This window comes from Homarus americanus, unplaced genomic scaffold (assembly GCF_018991925.1).
Source record: "Homarus americanus isolate GMGI-L3 unplaced genomic scaffold, GMGI_Hamer_2.0 scaffold36188, whole genome shotgun sequence".
Taxonomy (NCBI): Eukaryota; Metazoa; Arthropoda; class Malacostraca; order Decapoda; family Nephropidae; genus Homarus; species Homarus americanus.
The window spans coordinates 4,382,545-4,405,699 of NW_024718183.1; the positions used below are offsets into that span (position 1 = coordinate 4,382,545).

Genomic DNA, 23,155 nt, shown 5'->3' on the forward strand with positions numbered 1-23,155 from the left:
AAGAGAATAAAAGAAAAAGAAAAGTAACAGAGACGTGACTGATCGCCCAAGCGGCTAACAAGCCAATCAGTGGTGAAGAGGATAAAACACAAAACACAAACAAAGCAAAATATCCAACATCGTGTCATGTCACATACTGCGTCTGGCAAAATTTAATAGTAAAGCTCCTTGGTATCTGGAGGCAGTAACTTACAGAAAAACAATGATAATCCTATTTAAGGATGTTTTGTCAGAGAATACTTCATAAAATAAGTTTCATATATTACTTCAATGAAAAGTAGTATAAAAAGGTAGTAGGTAGTAGGCAGCTACCAAACAGGGAGGTACTACCTCCTGGGAAGATATTGGAAGTATAATGTGTTGTCTAATGGTAGACCCTGCTGCCATATGTGACCAAGTCCCAGGTTGCTGATCTGACTTTCTGCCTCATTTACACACAATTGCAGGGTCTCAATTGTTTTTCTTACTATTGACAACACAACAAACATATATTGTTTCTCACTTTTGATCTTTTTTTCATTTTTGTATATCTTTATGTTTCTTTATTATTATTATTATTACATTTTCCCCTCCCAGGCCCTGATGTGGGTCAGTGACCTGTGCCCGGGTGGGCTAATCTCCGTAAAAAAAAAAAAATTATCTTATAAATAGTGACTCTGTTTGTTCATGTTTTAACAGGCGCGATGGCGTTGATCGATGTACTGTATACTTAAACGACCAAGATCCTTTGGATAATCTTAACATTAATGATGAACAATTGTTGGGGTTCTATTTATTTCCTCAATGTGAAATTTTGAAGCTGTGAGGAATTATAAGTTCTTTTTAGGTGGAGAATGAAGAGGTTGTGCCTGTACCAACCACACTTAACTGTTATTATTTGCGCCTTTCATATATATATTTTTTTAATTACTGTATAAGCTATGCAACTCGATTTTTTTGATAATTTAGCAATGTTTATGAAGCTTTTTATTGCAAATTGTACTTATATTTTAAATTTAAATTTAGTTGTAAACTTTGTGAACACAGTTATAGTTTTGGTTAATTTGTGCAAAATAGGCAAAAAGTGTAAAAAAGGTCCTTGAGCTGTTTTTTTTTTCTGAACATCTCTTGTACTCGGGGGCTGCTAGGTTTGGCCTTTTAAGGCCAGGCTGGCTTTTTCAGATGCTTTTGGCCTAAAAACAAATTTCATGCAAGTCATGGGCAGTGCATGGGACATAGGTTGTGTGACTGAGGCATGAGTTGTGTGACTGAAGTATGGGTGGTATGACTTTAGTATAGGTTGTATGACTGAAGCATGGGGGGTGTGAGTCGTGACTGAGGTATGGGTGATGTGACTTGAGGCATGGGTGGTTCAACACAAAGGAGAGGGACACAAAGTTCTAGAAAGGGGGACATATTTCTTGACAGGGGAACACAAAAGAACAGACAGTGGGACACATCAACTAAGGATGGGGACAGACCTCTTGCCACCCCTGGGGGTGTCCTAGACCACGAACCGCTTGGAACAGTCCCAGAACACCAGTCACCCTGGAGGCACCCCAGACCTCAAACTGCTTCTAGGGGTACCAAATGACTGCCAGCCACCCCTGGGGACGCCCAAGATCGCAGCCTCAAACTCACATGAAGACAAGAAGACTCACCACTCACACCACCACACACACACACACACACAGTCACTCGGACAATTGCACGAGTGCCCAATTTCTCTTCATTTATTCTCATGTAATATGCGGAAAATTAAATGAAATAAATTTATTCTGTATTCTTAGATTGGAACTACTAATATATCTGTAGTCTAACCTAGCTTAACCTGACTTAACCTAACAGGACCTAACCTAACCTGACTTAACCTAACAGGACCTAACCTAACCTGACCTAACCTAAATATCTTGTAGACCGCATGCTATAAGTAGCACTCTTAAATTTCATATTTATAATTCTCAAATTGTTCATAAAGTAGATTATTTTGTAAAGTATATTTTGGTTGACAGAAACTTTACTGTAGTGTGTAAGTCTATGGGAAAACATGTTTCACTTAATGTGGTACTTTTCTGGTGGTCATCTACAGTGTTGAGTGGTACACTGTACACCTACTGCATTTTAAAATGTCAACTGACACTTCATTGTGAGGTTTAAAAACAAATTACAGAACAGTATACTGATTACAGAGTATAATTTACAAATGCTATAACAAATACAGTACAGTACTGTATACTATTTATACTATACTGTACTATGTTATTAACTGGGAAACTATTTTCATATTTCTCTCCCTCTCATCTTCAAGACTTTGAGGATAACTACCCTTCAACTTCTTTTTCTTAATTTTATCTTCACTTGAGGAGCTGCAGGTCTGCAAAAGAAAGAAAAACTTAACTATAACAGAGACACACCATTTTACAAGACATACACTGTACTGCAAATATGTATTGTATAAGGATATTAGGCAATTTTATTCAACCAATTAACCTAAGGAACAGCGAGGCTATGGAAAGTTACCAGAGTACAATAAATATGTAGAAACACTGACACACAAATACTGACATATACAGTGGTCCCTCGGTTAACGAACACAATTCGTTCCAGAAGGTTGTTCGTTAACAGACAATTTCGTTAACCGAAACCATTGTTTCAATGGGTTTTTGGGTAATTTGTTCCAGCTCACCAAAAATTACCTAAAGTAAAAAAAAAATGCAATAAAGTACACTTACTTTGAGGTGTGTATGTAGAAGGCTCCTGGATGATGATGCTAATGTGAAAGGAGGAGAAAGGAGAAGAGAAGGAAGTGGGGGTGGAGGAGAAGCATTTTACTGCTTCTTGGAAGGTGAGTCACCTTCCATGAAAATGTCAGGAACCTCTGGACTGACAGATTCTCCAGCAGGAACATTCTCTCTCCTTCTTGAAGTGGAAGGCTGAGGGCTAGCATCATTTTCCCGATGCCTTTTAGTGAAGAAACTGCCAATTTTTGTTTGTGGGGCATTTCTCCTCCTCATCATTAACTGATTTTTGAAGAAGGAGACCACTGTGTCTTCAACATCACACAAAGTAAGTTCTGCTTCTTCCACATCAGGGTGCCTTGATGCCAGATTTCTGAACTTCTCCCAGTAGTGAACAACATCTTTCAAATCTGAAGTAGACATATGGTCATCACTTTCCCTTTCCTCCTCACCACTGTCAGCCTCTAACATCTCATCCAGTTGCTGCAAGTCTTCAGGAGTAAGTTCCTGCTCATGAGACATCACAAGCTCTTCCACATCAACCTCCTCCTGTAACAGCACAATTTGTATTATATAAATATTTACCCAAATGTATATTACCAATATATTCACCAAGTCATTCACCGATGTGTATGCATGAATGGGTGAGTTGACATTTCCTCTGGCCAGCGAGCGAGGTCAGCTGGGTCAGCGCCTCTCAACAACAACACCTGACGAGTAGCCTGTAAGGCGCCTTGCCTCACTTAAGTGCTCTCCCATATAAGTGCACTAAGACACTTCCCTTTGTATAGAAGAGAAGGTACAATATACTCTCAACTGAACTCAGTACCTGTGAAACTATATTTTTCTACAATAAAACAAAACCAACAAAGTGTTTACTTCAACCCTGCCACTTATCACATCAAGAACTAATATACTGTATATATAAATATATATTGTGTGACCTACACACTCCACTTCGAGGCCCAATGACTGACCAATGGACACAATCTCCTTGTCAAACTCTGCTTCTTCCTCAAATCCCTCAAAATCATGGACTGCTGATGGCCACAGTGCTTTCCATGCAGAATTGAGGGATCTAGTGGAGACCTCTCGCCATGAGGACACAATCAATTTTACAGCCTCCAGGATGTTAAATTGTGTCTTCCAGAACTGTGCCAGTGTTAGTTCAGGATCAGTGGAAGTTGCCTGATAACACCTCCTGAACATTTTCTTCATGTACAACTTCTTGAAGTTGCTGATCACATTCTGGTCCATTGGCTGCATGATTGATGTAGTGTTGGGAGGCAAAAACGACACTTTGACAAAGTCAAATTGAGCCTTCAAAGTGCTGGCAAGTTCAGGGTCATGACCAGGGGCATTATCCATAAGGAGAAGAGCCTTTAAAGGGAGTTTATTGGTGGTTAGGTAGCTCTTCACAGAAGGGCAAAACACCTCAACAGCCCATTCATTAAAGAGCTGTCTTGTCACCCATGCCTTACGGTTGGACTTCCAATAAACTCCAAGCTGTCCTCTTACCACTTTTTGTTGCTTGAACACCCTGGGGTTTTCAGAGTGGTAGACAAGCATATGTTTCAATCGGAAATCCCCTGAAGCATTGGCACCAAGCAATAGAGTGAGACGGTCTTTCATGGGTTTATGCACCAGGTAAAGAGGCTTCATCTCTGGTGATGAATGTCCTTTTGGGCATTTTCTTCCAGAACAGCCCAGTTTTGTCCATCAGCTGCTTAAACTCCACTACAAACTTTGCTGCTCCTTCTTTATCTGCACTGGCAGCCTCACCATGCCTAATAACACTGAAAATGTCACTTCTTTTCTTAAATTTTTCACACCAGCCCTTGCTTGCCCAAAAATCTTCGAACTCTGTGCCAGAAGAACCAGGTTGATCTTCCTTTAAATGTTCGTAAATCTCCCTGGCTCTTTCACAAATAAATTCTGTAGAAACTGAATCACCTTTCATTTGTTTTTCCCTAATCCAAATGAGAAGTAACCTCTCTGTTTCTGCTATCAATGATCTACCTTTAAACAGTCTGGTAGATTTGTCTCTCACTTTCGCTTCCTTGAACTTGTCTTTCTGTGCAAGAATTGTCGACACAGTTGATGCCGACATGCCATAGTCTTTACTAAGCACATTTGTTCTAATGCCCTGTTTATGTTTCTTTATTATTTCCTGTTTTACCTGGACTGAAATAACTTTTCTCGATTTCTTTGGAGCCATGCTGGATTCGATTTCAACACTGAAATTTTAAGTTTTATTGCTGTAAATAAAGAATATTTTCTTTAAATCAACACTGCACTGCGCTATATATTATCGATATGTAAAATATATTTCAAAATGACCAATAATTTGACTGTAAAAACAGAAAAATAGTTAATGTTCAAGAGAGTCTCAAACAAGATGTTCCCTCCACTGAACAGCTACACAAACTGACGCCAAACCTGGTGTGTTGAGTGGCTGTTTGGCGCGCTAAAAACTAGTTTCCTGTACTTCAATTATGTTCAATAATTGTTAAAATGACTAAAAATTTTAATATAAAACTTTTAAAATTATTGAATAGTATAAACTTCTTGATATTTACTCAGATGGTAATGAATTTAAGCCCTAGAACCGATTACTGTATTGGCGGACTAATACTACAGCTGGTGAACAGGCAAAAACATGTTAGGAAAAATTCATAAGGAATTCGTTAACCGAATTGAATATTCTTATGGAAGGTAATTCGTTAACCGAAATTTCGTTATCCGAGGCGTTCGTTAACCGAGGGATCACTGTATATAAATACACACTACATGCATGCACACACATATAAATACTTTTTAATTTACATTTCTTTGGAAAAAATAATTTCTTGTTCTTACTTTTCGTTTTGGACAGTCCTTACGTTTATGTCCTGAGCGTCCACACATATGACAAGTCAGTACCTGGCCAGCTTGTGCATGACATTTGTGGTCTTGTGGCTGACACCTTGAACATTTTGAGCAATGAATCCACGATGGCTTGACGCACTTCTTGCATAAGTCACAGTGCTTGTAAGTCTTTCCATCCTATGGGTTTTAGGAAAAAATTTAGCATTTAGGATTTTATAGTAAAGAAATACTCAGCTTAATGCAACATGGAGTGAGGGAGAAATAACATTGTCTCATGACAGCCAAGACAATATTTTTCTTAACATAAACAGTCGCCCACCCTTCCTGGTATATACTGTACAGTTATTGCTATTGATTTTATTGTTCAATATGCAAGCCTCCTTTTCTGTCTTGCCATCATAACCCAGTGAGAGATGATTTATGTAATTATAATCAAAGTTTCCTAAAACCTCTGAATTGTGTAAATTTTTTTATGTCATGATGGAAAGACAAGATGAGAGTTTTAAGGGGGAAAGATTGAGTTCAGGTGAAGATCTTGATTGAGCCCTTTTTAAATGTTGGCTTCTGAATGTTAGTTACGTCTACCTGGGAACTGAGTCTACCAGATGACACACTACAAGCTGAAGTCTGCCAAAGTAAGGACTGGTAGCCTTGTTGTCTCGTTTACAATTAAAGAAATGAAAGAACCAATCGATGAAAGTAATTAATCATGAAAGTCATGTTTGATGGTTTTACTCTTGGTACGAGGAGGTAATGAATATATAAAAAATAATAAAATATCTGTGCTTCTTCATGCGTCTGTTCTGTCTAATGACCTTGAGTGTAAGTGTGTGCATAATCTTAGCTGAAGTTTGTAATAATCATGGTATCCAGAACTTACTTTAGACATACATCCATTACACTCGTTACAGTGCTTGTTGTTTAGGCTGACCCAGCGATCACAAGGTTGACAAAAGTGGTAACCCTCGCTCTCAGGTAACGGAAACATTGACTGCGGTCGATTCACAAAGACTCGCACAGCAGAACCATTTTTCATGCCTTTTGGTCCTGAAATACAGAAAACTGAATACAAAGGAAGAACAAAGAGTAAACTTCCACATAGACGAAGATTACAATACAGTGGTCCCTCGGTTAACAAACACAATTCGTTCCAGAAGGTCGTTCGTTAACCGAAACCATTGTTTCAAAAGGATTTTGGGTAACTGGTTCCAGCTCACCGAAAATTACATAAAAAGAAAAAATAAATGCAGTAAAGTACACTTACTTTGTGGTGTGTATGTAGACGGCTCCTGGTTGATGATGATGATGATGGGAATTAGAAGTGGGGGTGGAGGAGAAGAGAAGGAAGTGGGGGTGGAAGAGAAATCACCCCATGTTTCATGCCGTCATTTCACCCATAAAATTTTAAGTTCACTAGGTGTAATTCAAGAATATTTTCTTAAAATAAACACTGCACTGCACTATATATTGTCAATATGTAAAATAAATTTCAGAATGACCAATAATTGTACTGTAAAAAAGTAAAAATAGTTTATGTTCAAGAGAGCCACAAGCAAGATGTTACCTCCACTGATCAGAGATACAAAGTGACGCCTTGCTGGGTGAGTCAAGTGGCTGATTGGTGCACCTAAAACTAGTTTCCTGTACTCCAATTATGTTAAATAAGTGTTCAAATGTCTAAAAATTTGAATATAAAACTTGGAAAATTATTGAATAGTACAAATTCTTGATATTTACTCAAATGGGAACGAATTTAAGCCCTAGAACCGATTACTGTATTGGCGGACTAATATTCCAGCTGGTGAGCAAGCGAAAACATGTTGACATGATTTCGTAAGAATTTCGTTAACCGAATTTTTGTTCGTTAACCGAATTGAAGATTCTTATGGAAGGTAATTTGTCAACCGAAATTTTGTTAACCGAGGCGTTCGTTAACCGAGGGATCACTGTGCTGTACGTAATTGCAATACAGGTAATACAATAAACGACAAGTGTGTTTAAGATGCAACTGTTTATACTGGGCTACAGAAACACACACAAGCTAAAGTATTATAACTGCTGAACAAAACAGACAGTTTGTATTAAATTAGTTACTTAGTTTTGAAGACTTTCTTTACTAGATTACTTTAGTGGAACACCTATGTTATTTTCATAATCATCTGAGATATTTCCATTATAATCTTCGGAGTTAAAGTGTGTGTGTGTGTGTGTGTGTGTATGTGTTTTTACGGGAATTAGCCCACCCGGGCACAGGTCAAACGACCCACAACGGAGCCTGGGGGGCAAAAAAAAAAGAAGAACGGAAAGAAATTGTAAATATAGAAAAAAAGGTTATACTGTATTAATCTACACCACGAAGATGCCGGAAAACCAGCTTTTTAAAGTGAGACAGATTGTAAGAGCATGGAAACACAGAAGAAGGCAGAGCATTCCACAGTTTGGCTGTGTGAGGAAAGAAGGAGGTACTATAATGGGTTATTCTCGTGTGACCGACATCCACAGAGAAACGGTGGGCACCGCGAGCAAGACGTGTGTTACGAACCCACGGCCTTACCGGCGGTACACAGGATGCCAAATCCACCGAACATTGCCCGTTAAAGTACCTGTAAAAGAGAGAGAGTGAAGCAACATTGCGGCGAAGAGAAAGGGAAGAAAGATTGTCGACTAAAGGAGGAGAGTTAATAAGACGAAATGCCTTTGATTCCACCCTATCTAATAGTTGGACAGAAGAAGAGCCACCCCAGATATGAGAGCAGTACTCCAAGTTAGGACGAATGAATCCCTTATATACTTGGAGCAACTGCTCAGGAGTGAAGTAGCTGCGGCATCTGTACAGCATTCCCAACTTATGGGAGGCAGCTTTAGTTATACTAAGGATGTGTGATTTCCAGGACATATTGGAGGAAATGGTGAGGCCTAACATATTTATTTCAGAATTTGGCAGGATGATAGCGTCCTGAAATGTAATTGGTGGGAGATCGTCTGATTTACAAAGTGTAATTGGTGTGTGTGTGTGTGTGAAACACCCACCTGATGAGTACAGTGGATGGTTGTCATAGTCCACCTGGTAGTCGAGCATCGTGAAGTTAGGCAAGTTACTGATGACCTGAGGCTCCATGAAGTAAGGGAAAATGAACAGCACTGAAATGAAAGAATAAAAAACAATTCAAATTTACAAATAACTACACATTGTCTGTACACATTAATATAACTGAAATATCGCTGAAAGAAGAGTGTGAATTCAATGCTTGTATCAAGTTCAAGACCAAGTCTAAAAAGAATTCAATCATGTCTTTAACTACCACCACCCAACAAAATTTTTCAATCCTGTTACTTCCTATTTCTTTAGTTTGCCCCATCTACTCCTAACAACAAACATTCCTATTATATGCAGGGGTAGAAATTCTCATACGCCCGGCTGCCCGAGGCGACCAAAATATCAGAAGGGCGAGTAGATATTAGAAATTTACTGGTTTCTAATTGCCTGGTAGGCGACTAGCATGTCAGATTAGCAGTATCTAGGAGCTATCTAGGAGTTTCGAAAAAAAAAATTTTTTGACAGTCTGCTTTACCATAAGGAAGTGCTTAGTGCCCAGTTTATAAAAAGCATTGCAAGAGCAAACGTGTATGGTACACGTGAACCCACATACAGTCGACCCTCGTTAATTCGGACCCCTTTAATACGGATTTCAGATAAATCGGACGAAATCTGAACTGTCCATATCAAATTTCTGGTTCTGGGATTGTCCCAGTTGCAATTGGGGTTGCAATTTCAAATTCTGTGTCATTACTAAGAAATAATGAAGTCACTGGTGTACTGCACTCTGAGATTAAGAGAAAACGGACGACTCAGGCGTCCTGAAGTGAGAGAAAAAGGACTTCTTTGACGGGGCACTCAAATAAAGAGACATAGCTACATGTTTTGTGGACTACCCACTTTACAGTAGCCTTTTCATCACTTTGTAATAAACCTCGCCATGCCTATGTGTTTCTGATGATTACCATAACATTATATATTTATATATTTAGCGGTTGTACAAACACAAGGCCTCACACATGCCACTCAGACTGACAGATTTGACAAGTTTTACCAACCATAAAGACAGTTGAAGCTTTAAACATCACTCACAATGGATCTTGAATATTCTAACTGTAATCAGACATACCTAAGTTGCCTCAACAATTGCAACCCCAGTTGCAATTTCAAATTTTGTGTCATTACTAAGAAATAAATAAGTCACTGGTGTACTGCACTCTAAGATTAAGAGAATACGGACGACTCAGGCACCCTGAAGTGAGAGAAAACGGACTCCTATGATGGGGCACTCAAATAAACATACACATAGCTGTATAATGCAATATTATGCAATATTAACCCCTAAATCGGTTAATTCGGACAATCAGCTAAAACGGACACCCTTCCCCCCTTATTAGTCCGTTTTAACGAGGGTCGACTGTACTTGGTCGTTGTGCCCTGCTGCTCCCATGAGTTGCCAAAGGGGATTGTTTGATATGTGGAAGAATGTCCATTGTGGTCTATGGGGCATCTGTCCTCCTCACCATTAACTTATGTTTAAAGAAGGAGACCACTGAGTCCTCAACATGACACAAAGTTAGTTCAGTTTTTTTCCACTTCTGGGTGCTTTGAAGCCAGTTCCCTGAACTTCTCCCAGTGGTAAATCACATCTTTCAACTGTTTAGCTGACATATGGTCATCACTTTCAATTTCCTCCTCACCACTGTCGGCCTCTAACTGTAACATCTCATCCAGTTGCTTCAAGTCATCAGGAGTAAGTTCGTCCTCATGAGACATCACAAGCTCTTCCACATCCTCCTCCTCCACTTCAAGGCCCAATGACTGACCAATGGACACAATCTCCTGGTCAAGCTCTGTTTCTTCCTCAAATCCCTCAAAATCATGGACTACTGATGGCCACAGTGCTTTCCATGAAGAATTGAGGGATCTAGTGGAGACTTCTTGCCATGATGACACAATCAATTTTACAGCCTCCAGGATGTTGAATTGTGTCTTCCAGAAATATTTCAGTGTTAGTTCAGGATCACTGGAAGTTGCCTGATGACACCTCCTAAACATTTGCTTCATGTACAACTTCTTGAAGTTGCTGATCACATTCTGGTCCATTGGCTGTATGATTGATGTAGTGTTTGGAGGCAAAAACAACACTTTCACAAAGTCAAATTAATATTCCAAATTTCTGGCAAGGTCAGGGTCATGACCAGGAGCATTATCCATGAGGAGAAGAGCCTTTAAAGGGAGTTTATTGGTGGTTAGGTAGCTCTTGACAGAAGGGCAAAACACATCAACAGCCCATTCATTAAAGAGCTGTCTTGTCACCCATGCCTTACGGTTGGACTTCCAATAAACTCCAAGCTTTGTTCTTACCACTTTCTGTTGCTTGAACACCCTGGGGTTTTCAGAGTGGTAGACAAGCATAGGCTTCAGTCGGAAATCCCCTGAAGCATTGGCACCAAGCAATAGAGTGAGACGGTCTTTCATGGGTTTATGCCCAGGTAAAGAGGCTTCATCTCTGGTGATGAATGTTCTTTTGGGCATCTTTTTCCAGAACAGCCCAGTTTCGTCCACATTGAACACATGCTGTGGAAGATTATTTTCTTCTTCCATCGGTTTTTTAAATTCATCTAAAAACTTTGCTGCCCCTTCCTTATCAGCACTAGCAGCTTCACCATTCCTAACAACACTGAAAATGTCACTTCTTTTCTTAAATTTTTCGAACCAGCCTTTGCTGGCCCGAAAATCTTCAAATTCTGTGCCTGAAGAACCAGGTTGATCTGCCTTTAATCCAGATGATAAGGAACCTCTCAGTTTCTGCCATTAGGGATCTACTTTTAAACACTCTTGTAGATTTGTCTCTCACTTTCTTCTTTAAATTTGTCTTTCTGTGCAAGATTTGTCAACACAGTTGATGTCGACATGCCATATTATTTGCATAGCGCATTTGTTCTAATGCCTTGTTCATGTTTTTTTATGATTTCCTGCTTGGTTTGGATTGAAATCGCTTTTCTTGATCTCTTAGGCCCCATGCTGGATTCAAACAATGTCAACACGTGCTTTTTAAAGTTAAATTTGTTGTAAATAAAGAATATTTTCTTTAAAATAACACTGCACTGCGCTATATATTGTCAATATGTAAAATAAATTTCAAAATGACCAATAATTTGCTTGGAAACACAGAAAAAAAGCATTTAGTTGAAGAGAGTCTCAAGCAAAATGTTACCTCCAGTGAAAACAGAGAGAGACTAATGCCTGTCTGGTGTGTTAAGAGGCTGGATGCCGCGCATTAAACTAGTCACTTTACCTTCAATTATGTTCAATAATTGTTAAAATTATTAAAAAATTTAATATTAAACTTTTAAAATTATTGAATAGTATAAACTTCTTGATATTTACTAAAATAGTAAGGAATTTAAGCCCTAGAACCGATTAATGTATTGGCGGACTAATACTACAGCTGGTTGACTGCCCAGTGCAAGCCAAAACTTGTTGAGTTCGGCTCGTAAGAAACTCGTTAACCGAGGGGTTGCTCATTAACCGAATTTAAGAATCTTATGGGAGGTAACTCGTTAACCGAGGCGCTCGTTAACCGAGGCGCTCGTTAACCGAGGGACCACTGTACAGTGAGTTCTGCTATAACGCGTGTCTTGATAACGCGAATTTGCTCTAACGCGATTTATGAATAGAGGAACGATATTTGTATAACGCGAACGCTTGTTTGCTGTAACGCGATTTTTGCTTACTATTTCTCCAATTTTGTGGTATTAACTGTGAAAATGGTAAAGAAGAATATCTCCAAGAAGCGTTCTGATGATAGAATTCCCGGTGATTATCGTTACATTCATATTTTTTCAAGGTAAAGTGTTACATTTACTGTATGATTTCATTATTAGATATGAATGTAACATTTATTTATACTGTGCTATCCTTTGTGTTAGGCTAACTACTAAATTTTTTCGATTTCAAGTAATCTGCACCTAACCCTATTTTCTCCATAAGCCCTGTTATTTCTATTACGCGATTTTCTATAACACGATATTTTACAAGAACACAACTATCGCGTTATAGCAGAACTGACTGTAGTATAAAAAAGCAAAGACTTGTGTCTGGTAAATGCACAACAAAGCACCAAATCTAGAAGTTAGGGAAATTCACAGTCAAAAGGATGGAAATTAAAATGCTTGAATTTATTGCTGAAGATTACCTGGCTGTTATCTTTAAGTATCAGTAATTAACATGAAGACTTTTACTTTCAGAGGAAGAGAGACGATACATGACCTTCATACACTTGTCCCTGACACTGTTTGTTATTACCATCCAAGGTAGACAGTGTAAATAGTCTGTCGTGCAAAATGTATTGTCCTAATATTATTAGAATCTTTTAACCTTCTGTCACACTCTGAAATATTTTGTCCTCATTTTCTTGTAAACCTTACTAAAACATTGAATCAGCCAAGTACTGTATGTGCTCTCTACCAAAAACACAACACTAGCTTTTAGCACTTTTCAGAACTAATTAATATCCTACAGCCAGTCAAAGTGTTGTTTAATAGTTTTTGTGTAGAATCACAGAATTATGAAAGAGTAAATAACAATGTCACATGAGAGAGAATGTTAAATTTCTAAGCTACCAAAATAATTGTTTGTTACACAGTGAAACACACTGGAGGCACGAACAACTTTATACATTAGCCAGTTGTGACAACTGACCTGGCAGCTGTGTCTGAGAGTGTACACCACAGGCTTTTTTCCATTCCTCCTGGATCTTGTTTAAGTTATGAGCGAGCAACTCCATCCTACCACCAAAAGGTGGATCAGAAACTATTACCAAATCTGAAGAAAAAGACAACATCTTACTTTGATTTATCTATAATTATGACATCTTAATATGCTACATTTACACCTGTCACTGATAACATGTACAGGTTGACAACCCTTTATCCGAAATTCCGAAAACCGAAAAGCTCTGAAAACCGAAAGTTTTTTGTGGAGCTTTTTTTTTTTTTTTTTAACAGGGATTAGCCCACCCAGGCATAGATCACTGACCCACATCGGGGCCTGGGGAGCAAAAATGTAATAGTAATAATAATTATTCATCATAAATAAAAATTTTAATTAAAAAATACACCAAAATAAAATAATAATGACAATAATAATAATAATAAAATATAATAATAAAATGTATAATAATAATAATGATGATAATAATAACAATAATACTGTATTAATAAAATAATAATAATAATAATAATAATAATAATAAAGAAATACAAGAATGAAAAAAAGATATAAAGTGAGAAACATGACCTAGACCTATGAATTATTATTATTATTATTATTATTATATTTTCGCCCCCCAGGCCCCAATGTGGATCAGTGACTTGTGCCCGGATGGGCAAATACACTGAAAAAAATAAATAAATAAAAAATAACCATTCTGAAAACCGAAAAATTCCGAAATCCGAAATGTCTCTGGCCCCAAGGATTTCGGATAAGGGATTGTCAACCTGTACTGTTCATTAGAGCATGAGTAATGTCTTTAAACATTAACATACCCTAAAATTCTTCATTCTAAAATATCTCACACTAAGAAATCTAATGCTTACATCAACCTAGTTTCTTGTTACAGCTATACTGCAGATTACTTACTCTCACATCCCAAGATGAACTTTTGGTACATGGTCTTCGCCTTTTGTCCATCGAAAAAGTGATGATTGAACATGTTGTATCGGATGAAGCGCTCAGGTGAGAAGAATGAACACTGTCAAAAAACATTACACAAAGACATATAACACAATTTCCTTGATGCAATATTCTACTTTTCTTTGTAATTTAGAAAAGAAATACTAGAATGAAATAATGGGGAGAAAGTAGTAGGTCATAATCTCACATGGTGGTTCCTCTATGGACAACAATGGTCTTCCACATACTGTACACTGGCTACAACAGAGCAGTCTTACTCATGATGTAGTTACCTCAAGGAAGTTACTGCCAATGAAGAAATACCCCCTTGGGATGCAGGTACTGTACATACATAAGTGACTGCTGACTCACTACAGATTTGTTCTTAATTAATTATGAGAAACTGCACAATTAAACAAACTCCTTACACTTCTGTACAGTATATTTCTCCATACAGGTGTTGGTGCCTTGAATTTCTAGGAATACAGTTAAATTGGAGTTAGCTATAATGTGAAACAGCTGCCATTTGCTTCTAATATATAATGAGAATGTGTGAGAAAGAATGAGGATTACCTTAAAAATTGAACACAAGGAGGAAGTAAAAGTAGTTAAGGTGATAAAAGAAGCAGTGGACACTAACAATCTTACAAGAAAAGATGTACTGTAGTTTGGAAATAATACATAAGACTATTAATACAAACTATCATGTGGTTTGCACTGGAGAAAACAGCCATTAGAAGCAGATACTGATCACTCCATTAAACTATGAATCAAAATCAACCACAAAAATAATCATGACATCTTTATGACATGTTAATCATCAGTGTTTCTCTATACAGTAGTACCAATGATACAATAATATGTCATAAATAATTCTTTTTACAATGGGTATCTACACAATAATTCTTCGTTCATTTATTTACAAACATTAAAATTCTAAACACTGAGATATTAAATGCATACAGTCAGCTACACTTATTACTGGTACAGTAGCTGGAGTATTTTGTGAGATGTGCCAACTGTAGAATGCTATCTAGCATTCTTAGTCTGGCTACTATTGTGAAGTTCCTTAGGGCCATTCTGGGAGTTTTAATATGATGTAAACAAACACAGAGGTGCCACATCTCTCAAAATCCACCAGCTACTGTGCCAGGCATTTGTGTAGGTGACTGTACATCACAGCGAGCACAAGAGACAACAGGCCCCCCCCCAAATTCGCGGGGGTTAGGTTTTCAAAATGGCCGCGAATCGCCAAATCCGCGAATAGCATATGCTGACTAGGGGGGGGCATTTTTACTTGTTTACAAAGAAATGTAAATTCCCTTTATGTGTATGCCCTTAGGACAATTATTTCTTTCACCTGTAATATAATAATAATAATAATCAGAAACAAGACACTCCTCAAGTCCGTGCTTTATTACTTTATTAATAAAGCACAGACTTGAGGGTAGACCGTCATATTTTTAATAAACTTGTTTCTGATTATTTGTGAGAGAATTTTCCCAATATTATTTATTTGTATGTGTTTTGTGTGTGTGAGTCAACACACACACACACATATATACAATACAGATACAGGAGATTATTGTCTCTAGAACGAATGGCTCCCTGTCCCAGCCGCAAAAATGCCGGCAACTTTAAAACTACCTACAGACATTCTTAGGTACATCAAGAGTGTCATCCGCGAATAATAGAGGACTGCGAAAAAAAAATCCGTGAATTTTGGGGCCCCTTGTACTCACATATCTGTCATCAATGTCCATCATGAGTGAGGACATGTTGAGGTGCGGACTGTTGGTAATGGCTTCATGAATGCGTGGGGCACCAACACACACAACTCTTGAGGCCTTTAAGTTCTGTAGCATACCCACAATGATGTCAACACTGCTGCTTGCAAAGAGATACTGAGCTTCCAGCTTTGCACTCTCCTTTGGTGGCAAAAACTGAAAATGAACACATAACATGAACAAGAATTCATACACGTTTCTCTATAAATAACTATGACGTACTGTAGAGGTAAATATAAAATTCTTACTTTTGTTTAAGCTGACTAAAAAAGTGTAATTCATTCAACTTCTTGAGTATAAAATGTTTATATATATGAATAAAAGTAAGACAGAGTTGAGTGTTGAGCATAGAAGTAATGATTTGTAATGTACGAGTAGCTAATGTATAGAACTTACACACAAGTTACTGAAGTTTAGCACAGTACATGTACCTAGAGAAAAAAGATAAATACAGTACTGCAATAAAAACAATTCCTGAACTAAAATGATCAACATTATCATTATTATTAATATTCCTATTACTGTATTACTATTATTATTATTATTACAGTATTATTAATGAGTGAATCCCTCACTTACCGTTGAAGGAGAACAGAGATGCTTGTTGGTGATGGGGGAGATGAGAACACATGAGTTATGATCTTGCCTTTCATTTTTCCTCAATAACGTTGAACAAGAAGTACAGTAACGTCTATCAGCAGCTGCCAAGTCCTTTATATCTTCCAAACTACGGTGGTGAAGCAGACATACAAAAATGTTCATATTACTTTAAAATTTTTTGACATGCATCATTACATTTTTAATAATGAATACAAAGATGATTGATACTATAATGACTTGACTGTGAGAGGAGATGTGACCTTATTGTTCATACAGCATCATGCCTCTGTTATGCTCATAACCATCACTCTACAACAGTAAGGATATATAGTACTGTATGCTCAGTGGTGGGCACAGCTAAACGAAAAGATAGCTTCACTAACCACTAATCTGCTAACTAAAAAGTTAACTTCGCTAATGCTAAACAGCTAAAAAAAAATAGCGGAAGCTAACGCTTACCGCTAACTTTTATTATATGAGTTTAGCTTCTTTTTTTGGGGGGGGGCTCTAAAACCCTTAAAAACAGACCTAGAGAGCTGAAATTTTCATATGTTGTCTTGTAGCTTAGACATAGAGCTTTCCAAAAAGGTATAGCATGCCAAGATCAGATGATCAAGGTGTACACAAATAATTAAATGAACAAATTAAATTAAACATTAGTTTACATTCAAGTTTCAACATATACTTTATAATCTTTATTTACTGTACGAAAAGACAGAAAGCATTAAACGAATCCAAAAACTATAGTACTGTATAGCATAGGTAGCAAATAGCATCATGCCAAGATCAGATGATGATCAACTTATCAAGGTGTACACTGTACACAATTTCACAAATAATTAATTTGCATTATCATACAACCTGTCGGCCTTATTCATTATTCATGTAAATATACAATACCAATCACATACACATTATACCAGTGCATTTTTATATAACTTATTGTTGGTCTTAGTCATGTAAATAAACAGAAAACTCTAAACTTTAATGAAAAGTAAGTTTTTAGAAAATTTTGTTTGGCGCACACCTTGGATGACATCCTGGTTATGAACTTATGCAGTACTTAGCATAACCAAATATATTGACACAAAAAAATCCTAATTAAATTAACAAATAAATGAGAAATGAAATTATACATTAGTTTACAATTACATTCTATGATTCTTTCAACATACACTGACAGTCTTTATTTACATGTACTAATACGCAGTCAGCCAAGCGTGCCTGACTGTCTGTTGGAGACACGTGTCGCGGCGTCACACGCTTACAACAGACAGGAACAAACATGTATAAATTTTGTTAGCGGAACTAAAATTAGCGGAAGCTAATTGGTCCGCTAATGGTTTCCAAAGTTAGCGAAAACGCTAATCCGCTACAAGAAAGTTAGCTTCGCTAATTAGCGGTTAGCGGAACCGTGCCCACCACTGTGTATACTATACACTGGATACTTAAATATTATCCTCCCATTTACCATTTATATCTTTCCTTGTGTGACCTTACAGGGCTGGATTCCTTAACCACTTGATCCCACAACTCTTTCTTACTACTTGTTATTTTCTGATCTGCCCAGTGGAAAAATGCACAATCACGTCGGTCCCGACAAGCAGAGCAGGCATAGAACTGACGGCTCTGTCCGTTGCTTTGGAATCTTTCAAATAGTAGAGTGGGGCCTGTTAAAACAAGATTAAACAAGCTTATTGTATTCTATAATTGCATAACAGTACAGTACATATTAAACAGTAGACAATAAACATCCCGGGTATATATATATTGTACTCACTACAGAATTTAAAGTTCCTTCTTATTTCAAATGTTGGATCATGACCCAAATATTCCCATTGTATATATTATATTAGTGACTGGGAAGACGAAAGTTAAGTTTACAGGGTGAGGTGGAGTGAGTAGAGAACTAAACCCAGGTGTTAAGTGTTCGTCCAACATTGTGTTATAATCATGGCATAAACTACTGTACATTAATGAATAATGAATGATGATACTGTAGTTTATAAACCATGTAGCTACTGTTTACACGTGTTATGCTCAATATTGATTTACGGGTGTCTATAACAGAAACTATTATTAATTAAAGCAATATGAACAAAGCAAATATAACCTAACCAAACAATAATCTTTATGTGAAACAAACCGAGACGGAGATTAGGTAAAATTATCGTTTCGGTCATCCCAATGTTTTTCCGACAGTTTTTGACGAGTTTTGAATGATTTTGATCTTACCTAACCTACCCATACCAACCTAACCTAACCTAACCTAACCTACCCATACCAACCTAACCTAACCTAACCTACCCATACCAACCTAATCTATCCTAACCTAACCACAGAACCCACGAATTATATTTAACCAAACCTAAATTATTAATATTCCCCACATGACTGAAACGATAATAATAATGGAGAATTCTTCACGATATAAAATTTACCTGTTATTAAAAAATTAGCTCAAGTTGGTTATATTGCCAAGGTAAGGTAAGTTTAAAGTCAAAGAATACGACTGGGAGCCCAAAAGACACATTCACCATCATATTTTTTTGGAGGAATATATATTTAAGTTAAAAAAGCTATATATTACAGGTACTAGAGCTAGCATATAATATTTACCATGTATACACAATGGGTTATCCTCAATGTTGTTAATTACTACATCCACACCGAGCTTTCCTATATTGGCCATGTTAAGATCTCCTATATTTTGTTATATATAAAGTTTACTAAAGATTTCTTCATTCCTTCACATTACTCTGTCTTCTCCTCACATCTTCCTTCTCTTTACTGTACTCCTCCTTATCTAACTACTTAAACCACATTTCAGTTCTCTCAACATCTGTAATCTTCGTTTTTCCTCTTTTCTTCACTAATGTTAACCTCTTTTCCTTTCACTTGGTATTATCACGTTGTTGTTATCATCAGCCAGTTCTTGTACAGGTAATCCTACTTCAATCTTCATAACCCCTTTAGGTACTGGTATGACGTCACATTACAGTAATAAATATTAACTTGTGTTTTTAGTGTTTCAATAAGCAGTAGGCAGGAGGTACTACCGCCTGGGAAGATATTGGAAGCATAATGTGTTGGCTAATGGAAGACCCTTATAGCATCACAAAAATTTTGACTAAGTCCCAGGGGCTCAATTGTTTCTCTTACTTTAATAACAGAACAGATACTGATCAGTTTTATTTTTTCTATTTCTGTATTTAATATATGGTTTTTTTTTTCTTTTTGCCCCTCAGGTCACGTTTTTTTAAGTTTAACAAATTTATTGGCAGAGCTTGTAGTACAGTTTGCCTATTCTGAGTAATTCAGTCAGGTCTTGACACTGAGGGTGGTATCACTTCTCACTGCCACGCAGGACAGAGGTTCACACACAAAGAAATACATCATATTCATTAACAACTATAAATGTATAAAGGTCAGGTTCATATGGGTAATGTCACTGTTCACTGCCATGCAGGACAGAGGTTCATACACAAAGAAATACATCATATTCATTAACAACTATAAATGTATATAGGTCAGGTTCATATGGGTAATGTCACTGTTCACTGCCATGCAGGACAGAGGTTCGTACACAAAGAGTTGCATCATATTCATTGACAGTACATATACATATATGTAAACACACACACACACACACACACATACATACATATCCGTATATACATACACATATACATGTACACGTACATATACATGCACACACGCACACATACATACATATACGTCGGTCAGATTCATGTGGGTAATGTCACTTTTCACTGCCATACAGGACAGAGGTTCGTACAAAAAGAATGGTCACGATGTGTGTTGGTGACCTTGTGGGGTATGGTGATGTTTGTGTTCTCACTCAGGATGGGATGGAGAAAGGAAACTCACAATGTGCTCTCTGTATACATGTTGTATTGGATGTACAATGTAGCTTGGTGCTGGGAAGGCAGCATGGTTACAAGCGTGATGTAGAGAGAGCTGGTTGGTGAGGGTGCTCAGAGGAGGACAGCTTGTGGGTCGCCATGCTCGCCGGCGGGAGCGAGGACCGCCAGGCAGGCGGAGGTGGTGTAGCTTGCTGAGGCTGTAGCTAGAAGAAGAGGGAGCTGGTTGGTGAGGATGCTCAGAGGAGGACCAGCTTGTGGGTCGCCATAATCTCCGGCGGGAGAGGACCGCCAGGCAGGCGGAGGAGGAGGAGGTGTTGCTGGCTGGTTGGTGTAGGTAGAAAGAGAGAGATCACCACGAGGTCAGGTCTTTTATAGCGGAGGTAGGCGTGGGTAGATAGTTGACCCCCGCTCCGTGGGCGGCGCTGGTTGACCTAGACCACAAGGCATACACTGGGGAATTCATGGGGTCGGCTATGCAGCGACAAACAGCGTTTGTAGGGGAGAAATCCACTACAATACTCCCTCCTTCCCTCCAGGCGGTGTAGGAGACTTGTTGTCTGCAGGGTTGCACAGTACATGTGAGGCAGAACGGGCGGTGCATGCCTTATGTGAGACAACGGCGATGGCGTGGATGAGCCGGTCGCTAGAGACAACTGTCTAGATACACAATATCTGTGGGAGTAGAGAGGGAGAAAAAGGGTGTGTGGAGGCGATGAATGTTGTGCTTCCCTCACGGCAGGTACAGAGTCGTCAGATGCGCCTGCTGGGGTGTGTGGGCCTGGGTCAGGAGCAGGGGCTGCGTCAGCAGAAGCGGATGAGGGATCGTGACAGCAGCTGGGTCCACGACAGCAGCCGGGTGCAGAACATTAGCAGGGAGTACCTGAGGGAGAAAATAGGGGTGTGTGGGTCTGCACTCAGGCGCAGGGGCCGCGTCAGGAGAAGCGGCAGGGGGTACTGCTGGGCCGGGGGCGGCGTCTGAGGCAGGACGGGTGTGTTGGTCCGCGTCAGGAGCAGGGGCCACATCAGGGGCGGCAGGGGGTACTGCTGGGCCGGGTGCGGCGTCTGAGGCAGGACGGGTGTGCTGGGGTCGGTAGGACGTGGTGCTTGGGGCAGGAAGAGGAGCTGGTGTCTGCTTAGAGAAGCAGTGCTGCTCTAGGGTGTCTAACCTGCGGTGTAGAGACAGTAGCTGTAGAGCCGATGAGAGCTGCTTCTTGGTTGATAAGCCAGTCTTCCATGTTGCTTGAAGACTGGGAGCGTGATTTGTTTCTCCTCCATCCTGTGTGAGTGCGAATCTCCGGGGGTCACCATTTGTGGGGAACAGGTGATGTTTGTGTTCTCACTCAGGATGGGATGGAGAAAGGAAACTCACAATGTGCTCTCTGTATACATGTTGTATTGGATGTACAATGTAGCTTGGTGCTGGGAAGGCAGCATGGTTACAAGCGTGAGGTAGAGAGAGCTGGTTGGTGAGGGTGCTCAGAGGAGGACAGCTTGTGGGTCGCCATGCTCTCCGGCGGGAGCGAGGACCGCCAGGCAGGTGGAGGAGGAGGAGGTGTTGCTGGCTGGTTGGTGTAGGTAGAAAGAGAGAGGTCACCACGAGGTCAGGTCTTTTATAGCGGAGGTAGGCGTGGGTAGATAGTTGATCCCCGCTCCGTGGGCGGTGCTGGTTGACCTAGACCACGAGGCATACACTGGGGAATTCATGGGGTCGGCTATGCAGCGACAAACAGCGTTTGTAGGGGAGAAATCCACTACAACCTGTGCCCGAGTGGGCTAAGACCCCCCCCCCCAAAGAAAAGAAAAAATTATATATTTATATATATATATATATATATATATATATATATATATATATATATATATATATATATATATATATATATATATATATATATATATATATATACAGATAGACCCCGACTTACGACGGGGTTAGGGACCCAAATCCAAGTCGTAAGTCCGACATAGATAAAAAAAAAAATTTTTTTTTTAAATAAATAATCTACAATGAAATACAGTACAGTAAAAGTAATGAATAATGAGGAATGGATACAGTGTGACAGCACTTACCTTTAATGTAGTCAGCTGAATGCACATGGGGCCCCCATAATTTTCTAATTATACATGGAGACTACATTAACTGGAAACGTTTCGGTATAGAAAATGCGTGTGTCATTTGAGAAATTTTTTTTTTTTCGTCGTTTTTTAATGTATATATATATATATATATATATATATATATATATATATATATATATATATATATATATATATATATATATATATATATATATATATATATATATATATGTATATATATATATATATATATACAGTTGGTCCTCATATTACGCGGTTAATGTAACCCGGAGGGTCCCGCGGAAAGTGAGGAACGCGTAAAGTGAACAACATAACATATGGGATTAATTGAAATGGAGTCCAGGCCGATCCCCAAACTCCACTTTTTGACGACACATAACTATGTTGCAGTAAAAATTTTATCTTAACTTTATGATGGTATGAAAAAACAAGTAATATAGAAGAGGTTAGGTTAGGAAAGATAAAGGTTAACATAGGAAA

General features: G+C 38.5%; 1 protein-coding gene across 3 annotated transcripts; it reads right to left on the reverse strand.

Annotated features, from left to right (window-relative positions):
* Positions 1-2,156: 2,156 nt before the first annotated feature.
* Positions 2,157-19,750, reverse strand: LOC121859269 (rRNA N6-adenosine-methyltransferase ZCCHC4-like). 3 transcript variants are annotated; one of them, XM_042356033.1, is made up of 10 exons: positions 19,572-19,743; positions 18,160-18,358; positions 16,668-16,815; positions 16,044-16,244; positions 14,269-14,380; positions 13,330-13,452; positions 8,616-8,726; positions 6,466-6,632; positions 5,577-5,762; positions 2,157-2,353 (listed from the first exon to the last, which is right to left on the reverse strand). In XM_042356033.1, exons 1-10 carry the CDS (start codon positions 19,651-19,653, stop codon positions 2,234-2,236), a joined length of 1,449 nt encoding a protein of 482 aa, XP_042211967.1. In that variant the 5' UTR covers positions 19,654-19,743; the 3' UTR covers positions 2,157-2,233. The 3 variants fall into 3 exon arrangements, with proteins under 3 accessions (XP_042211967.1, XP_042211964.1, XP_042211965.1); XM_042356030.1 differs by lacking the exon at positions 2,157-2,353 and adding an exon at positions 2,808-3,266 and having other exon boundaries at positions 19,572-19,750; XM_042356031.1 differs by lacking the exon at positions 2,157-2,353 and adding an exon at positions 2,808-3,266 and having other exon boundaries at positions 19,308-19,656.
* Between the last annotated feature and the right edge of the window lie 3,405 nt (positions 19,751-23,155).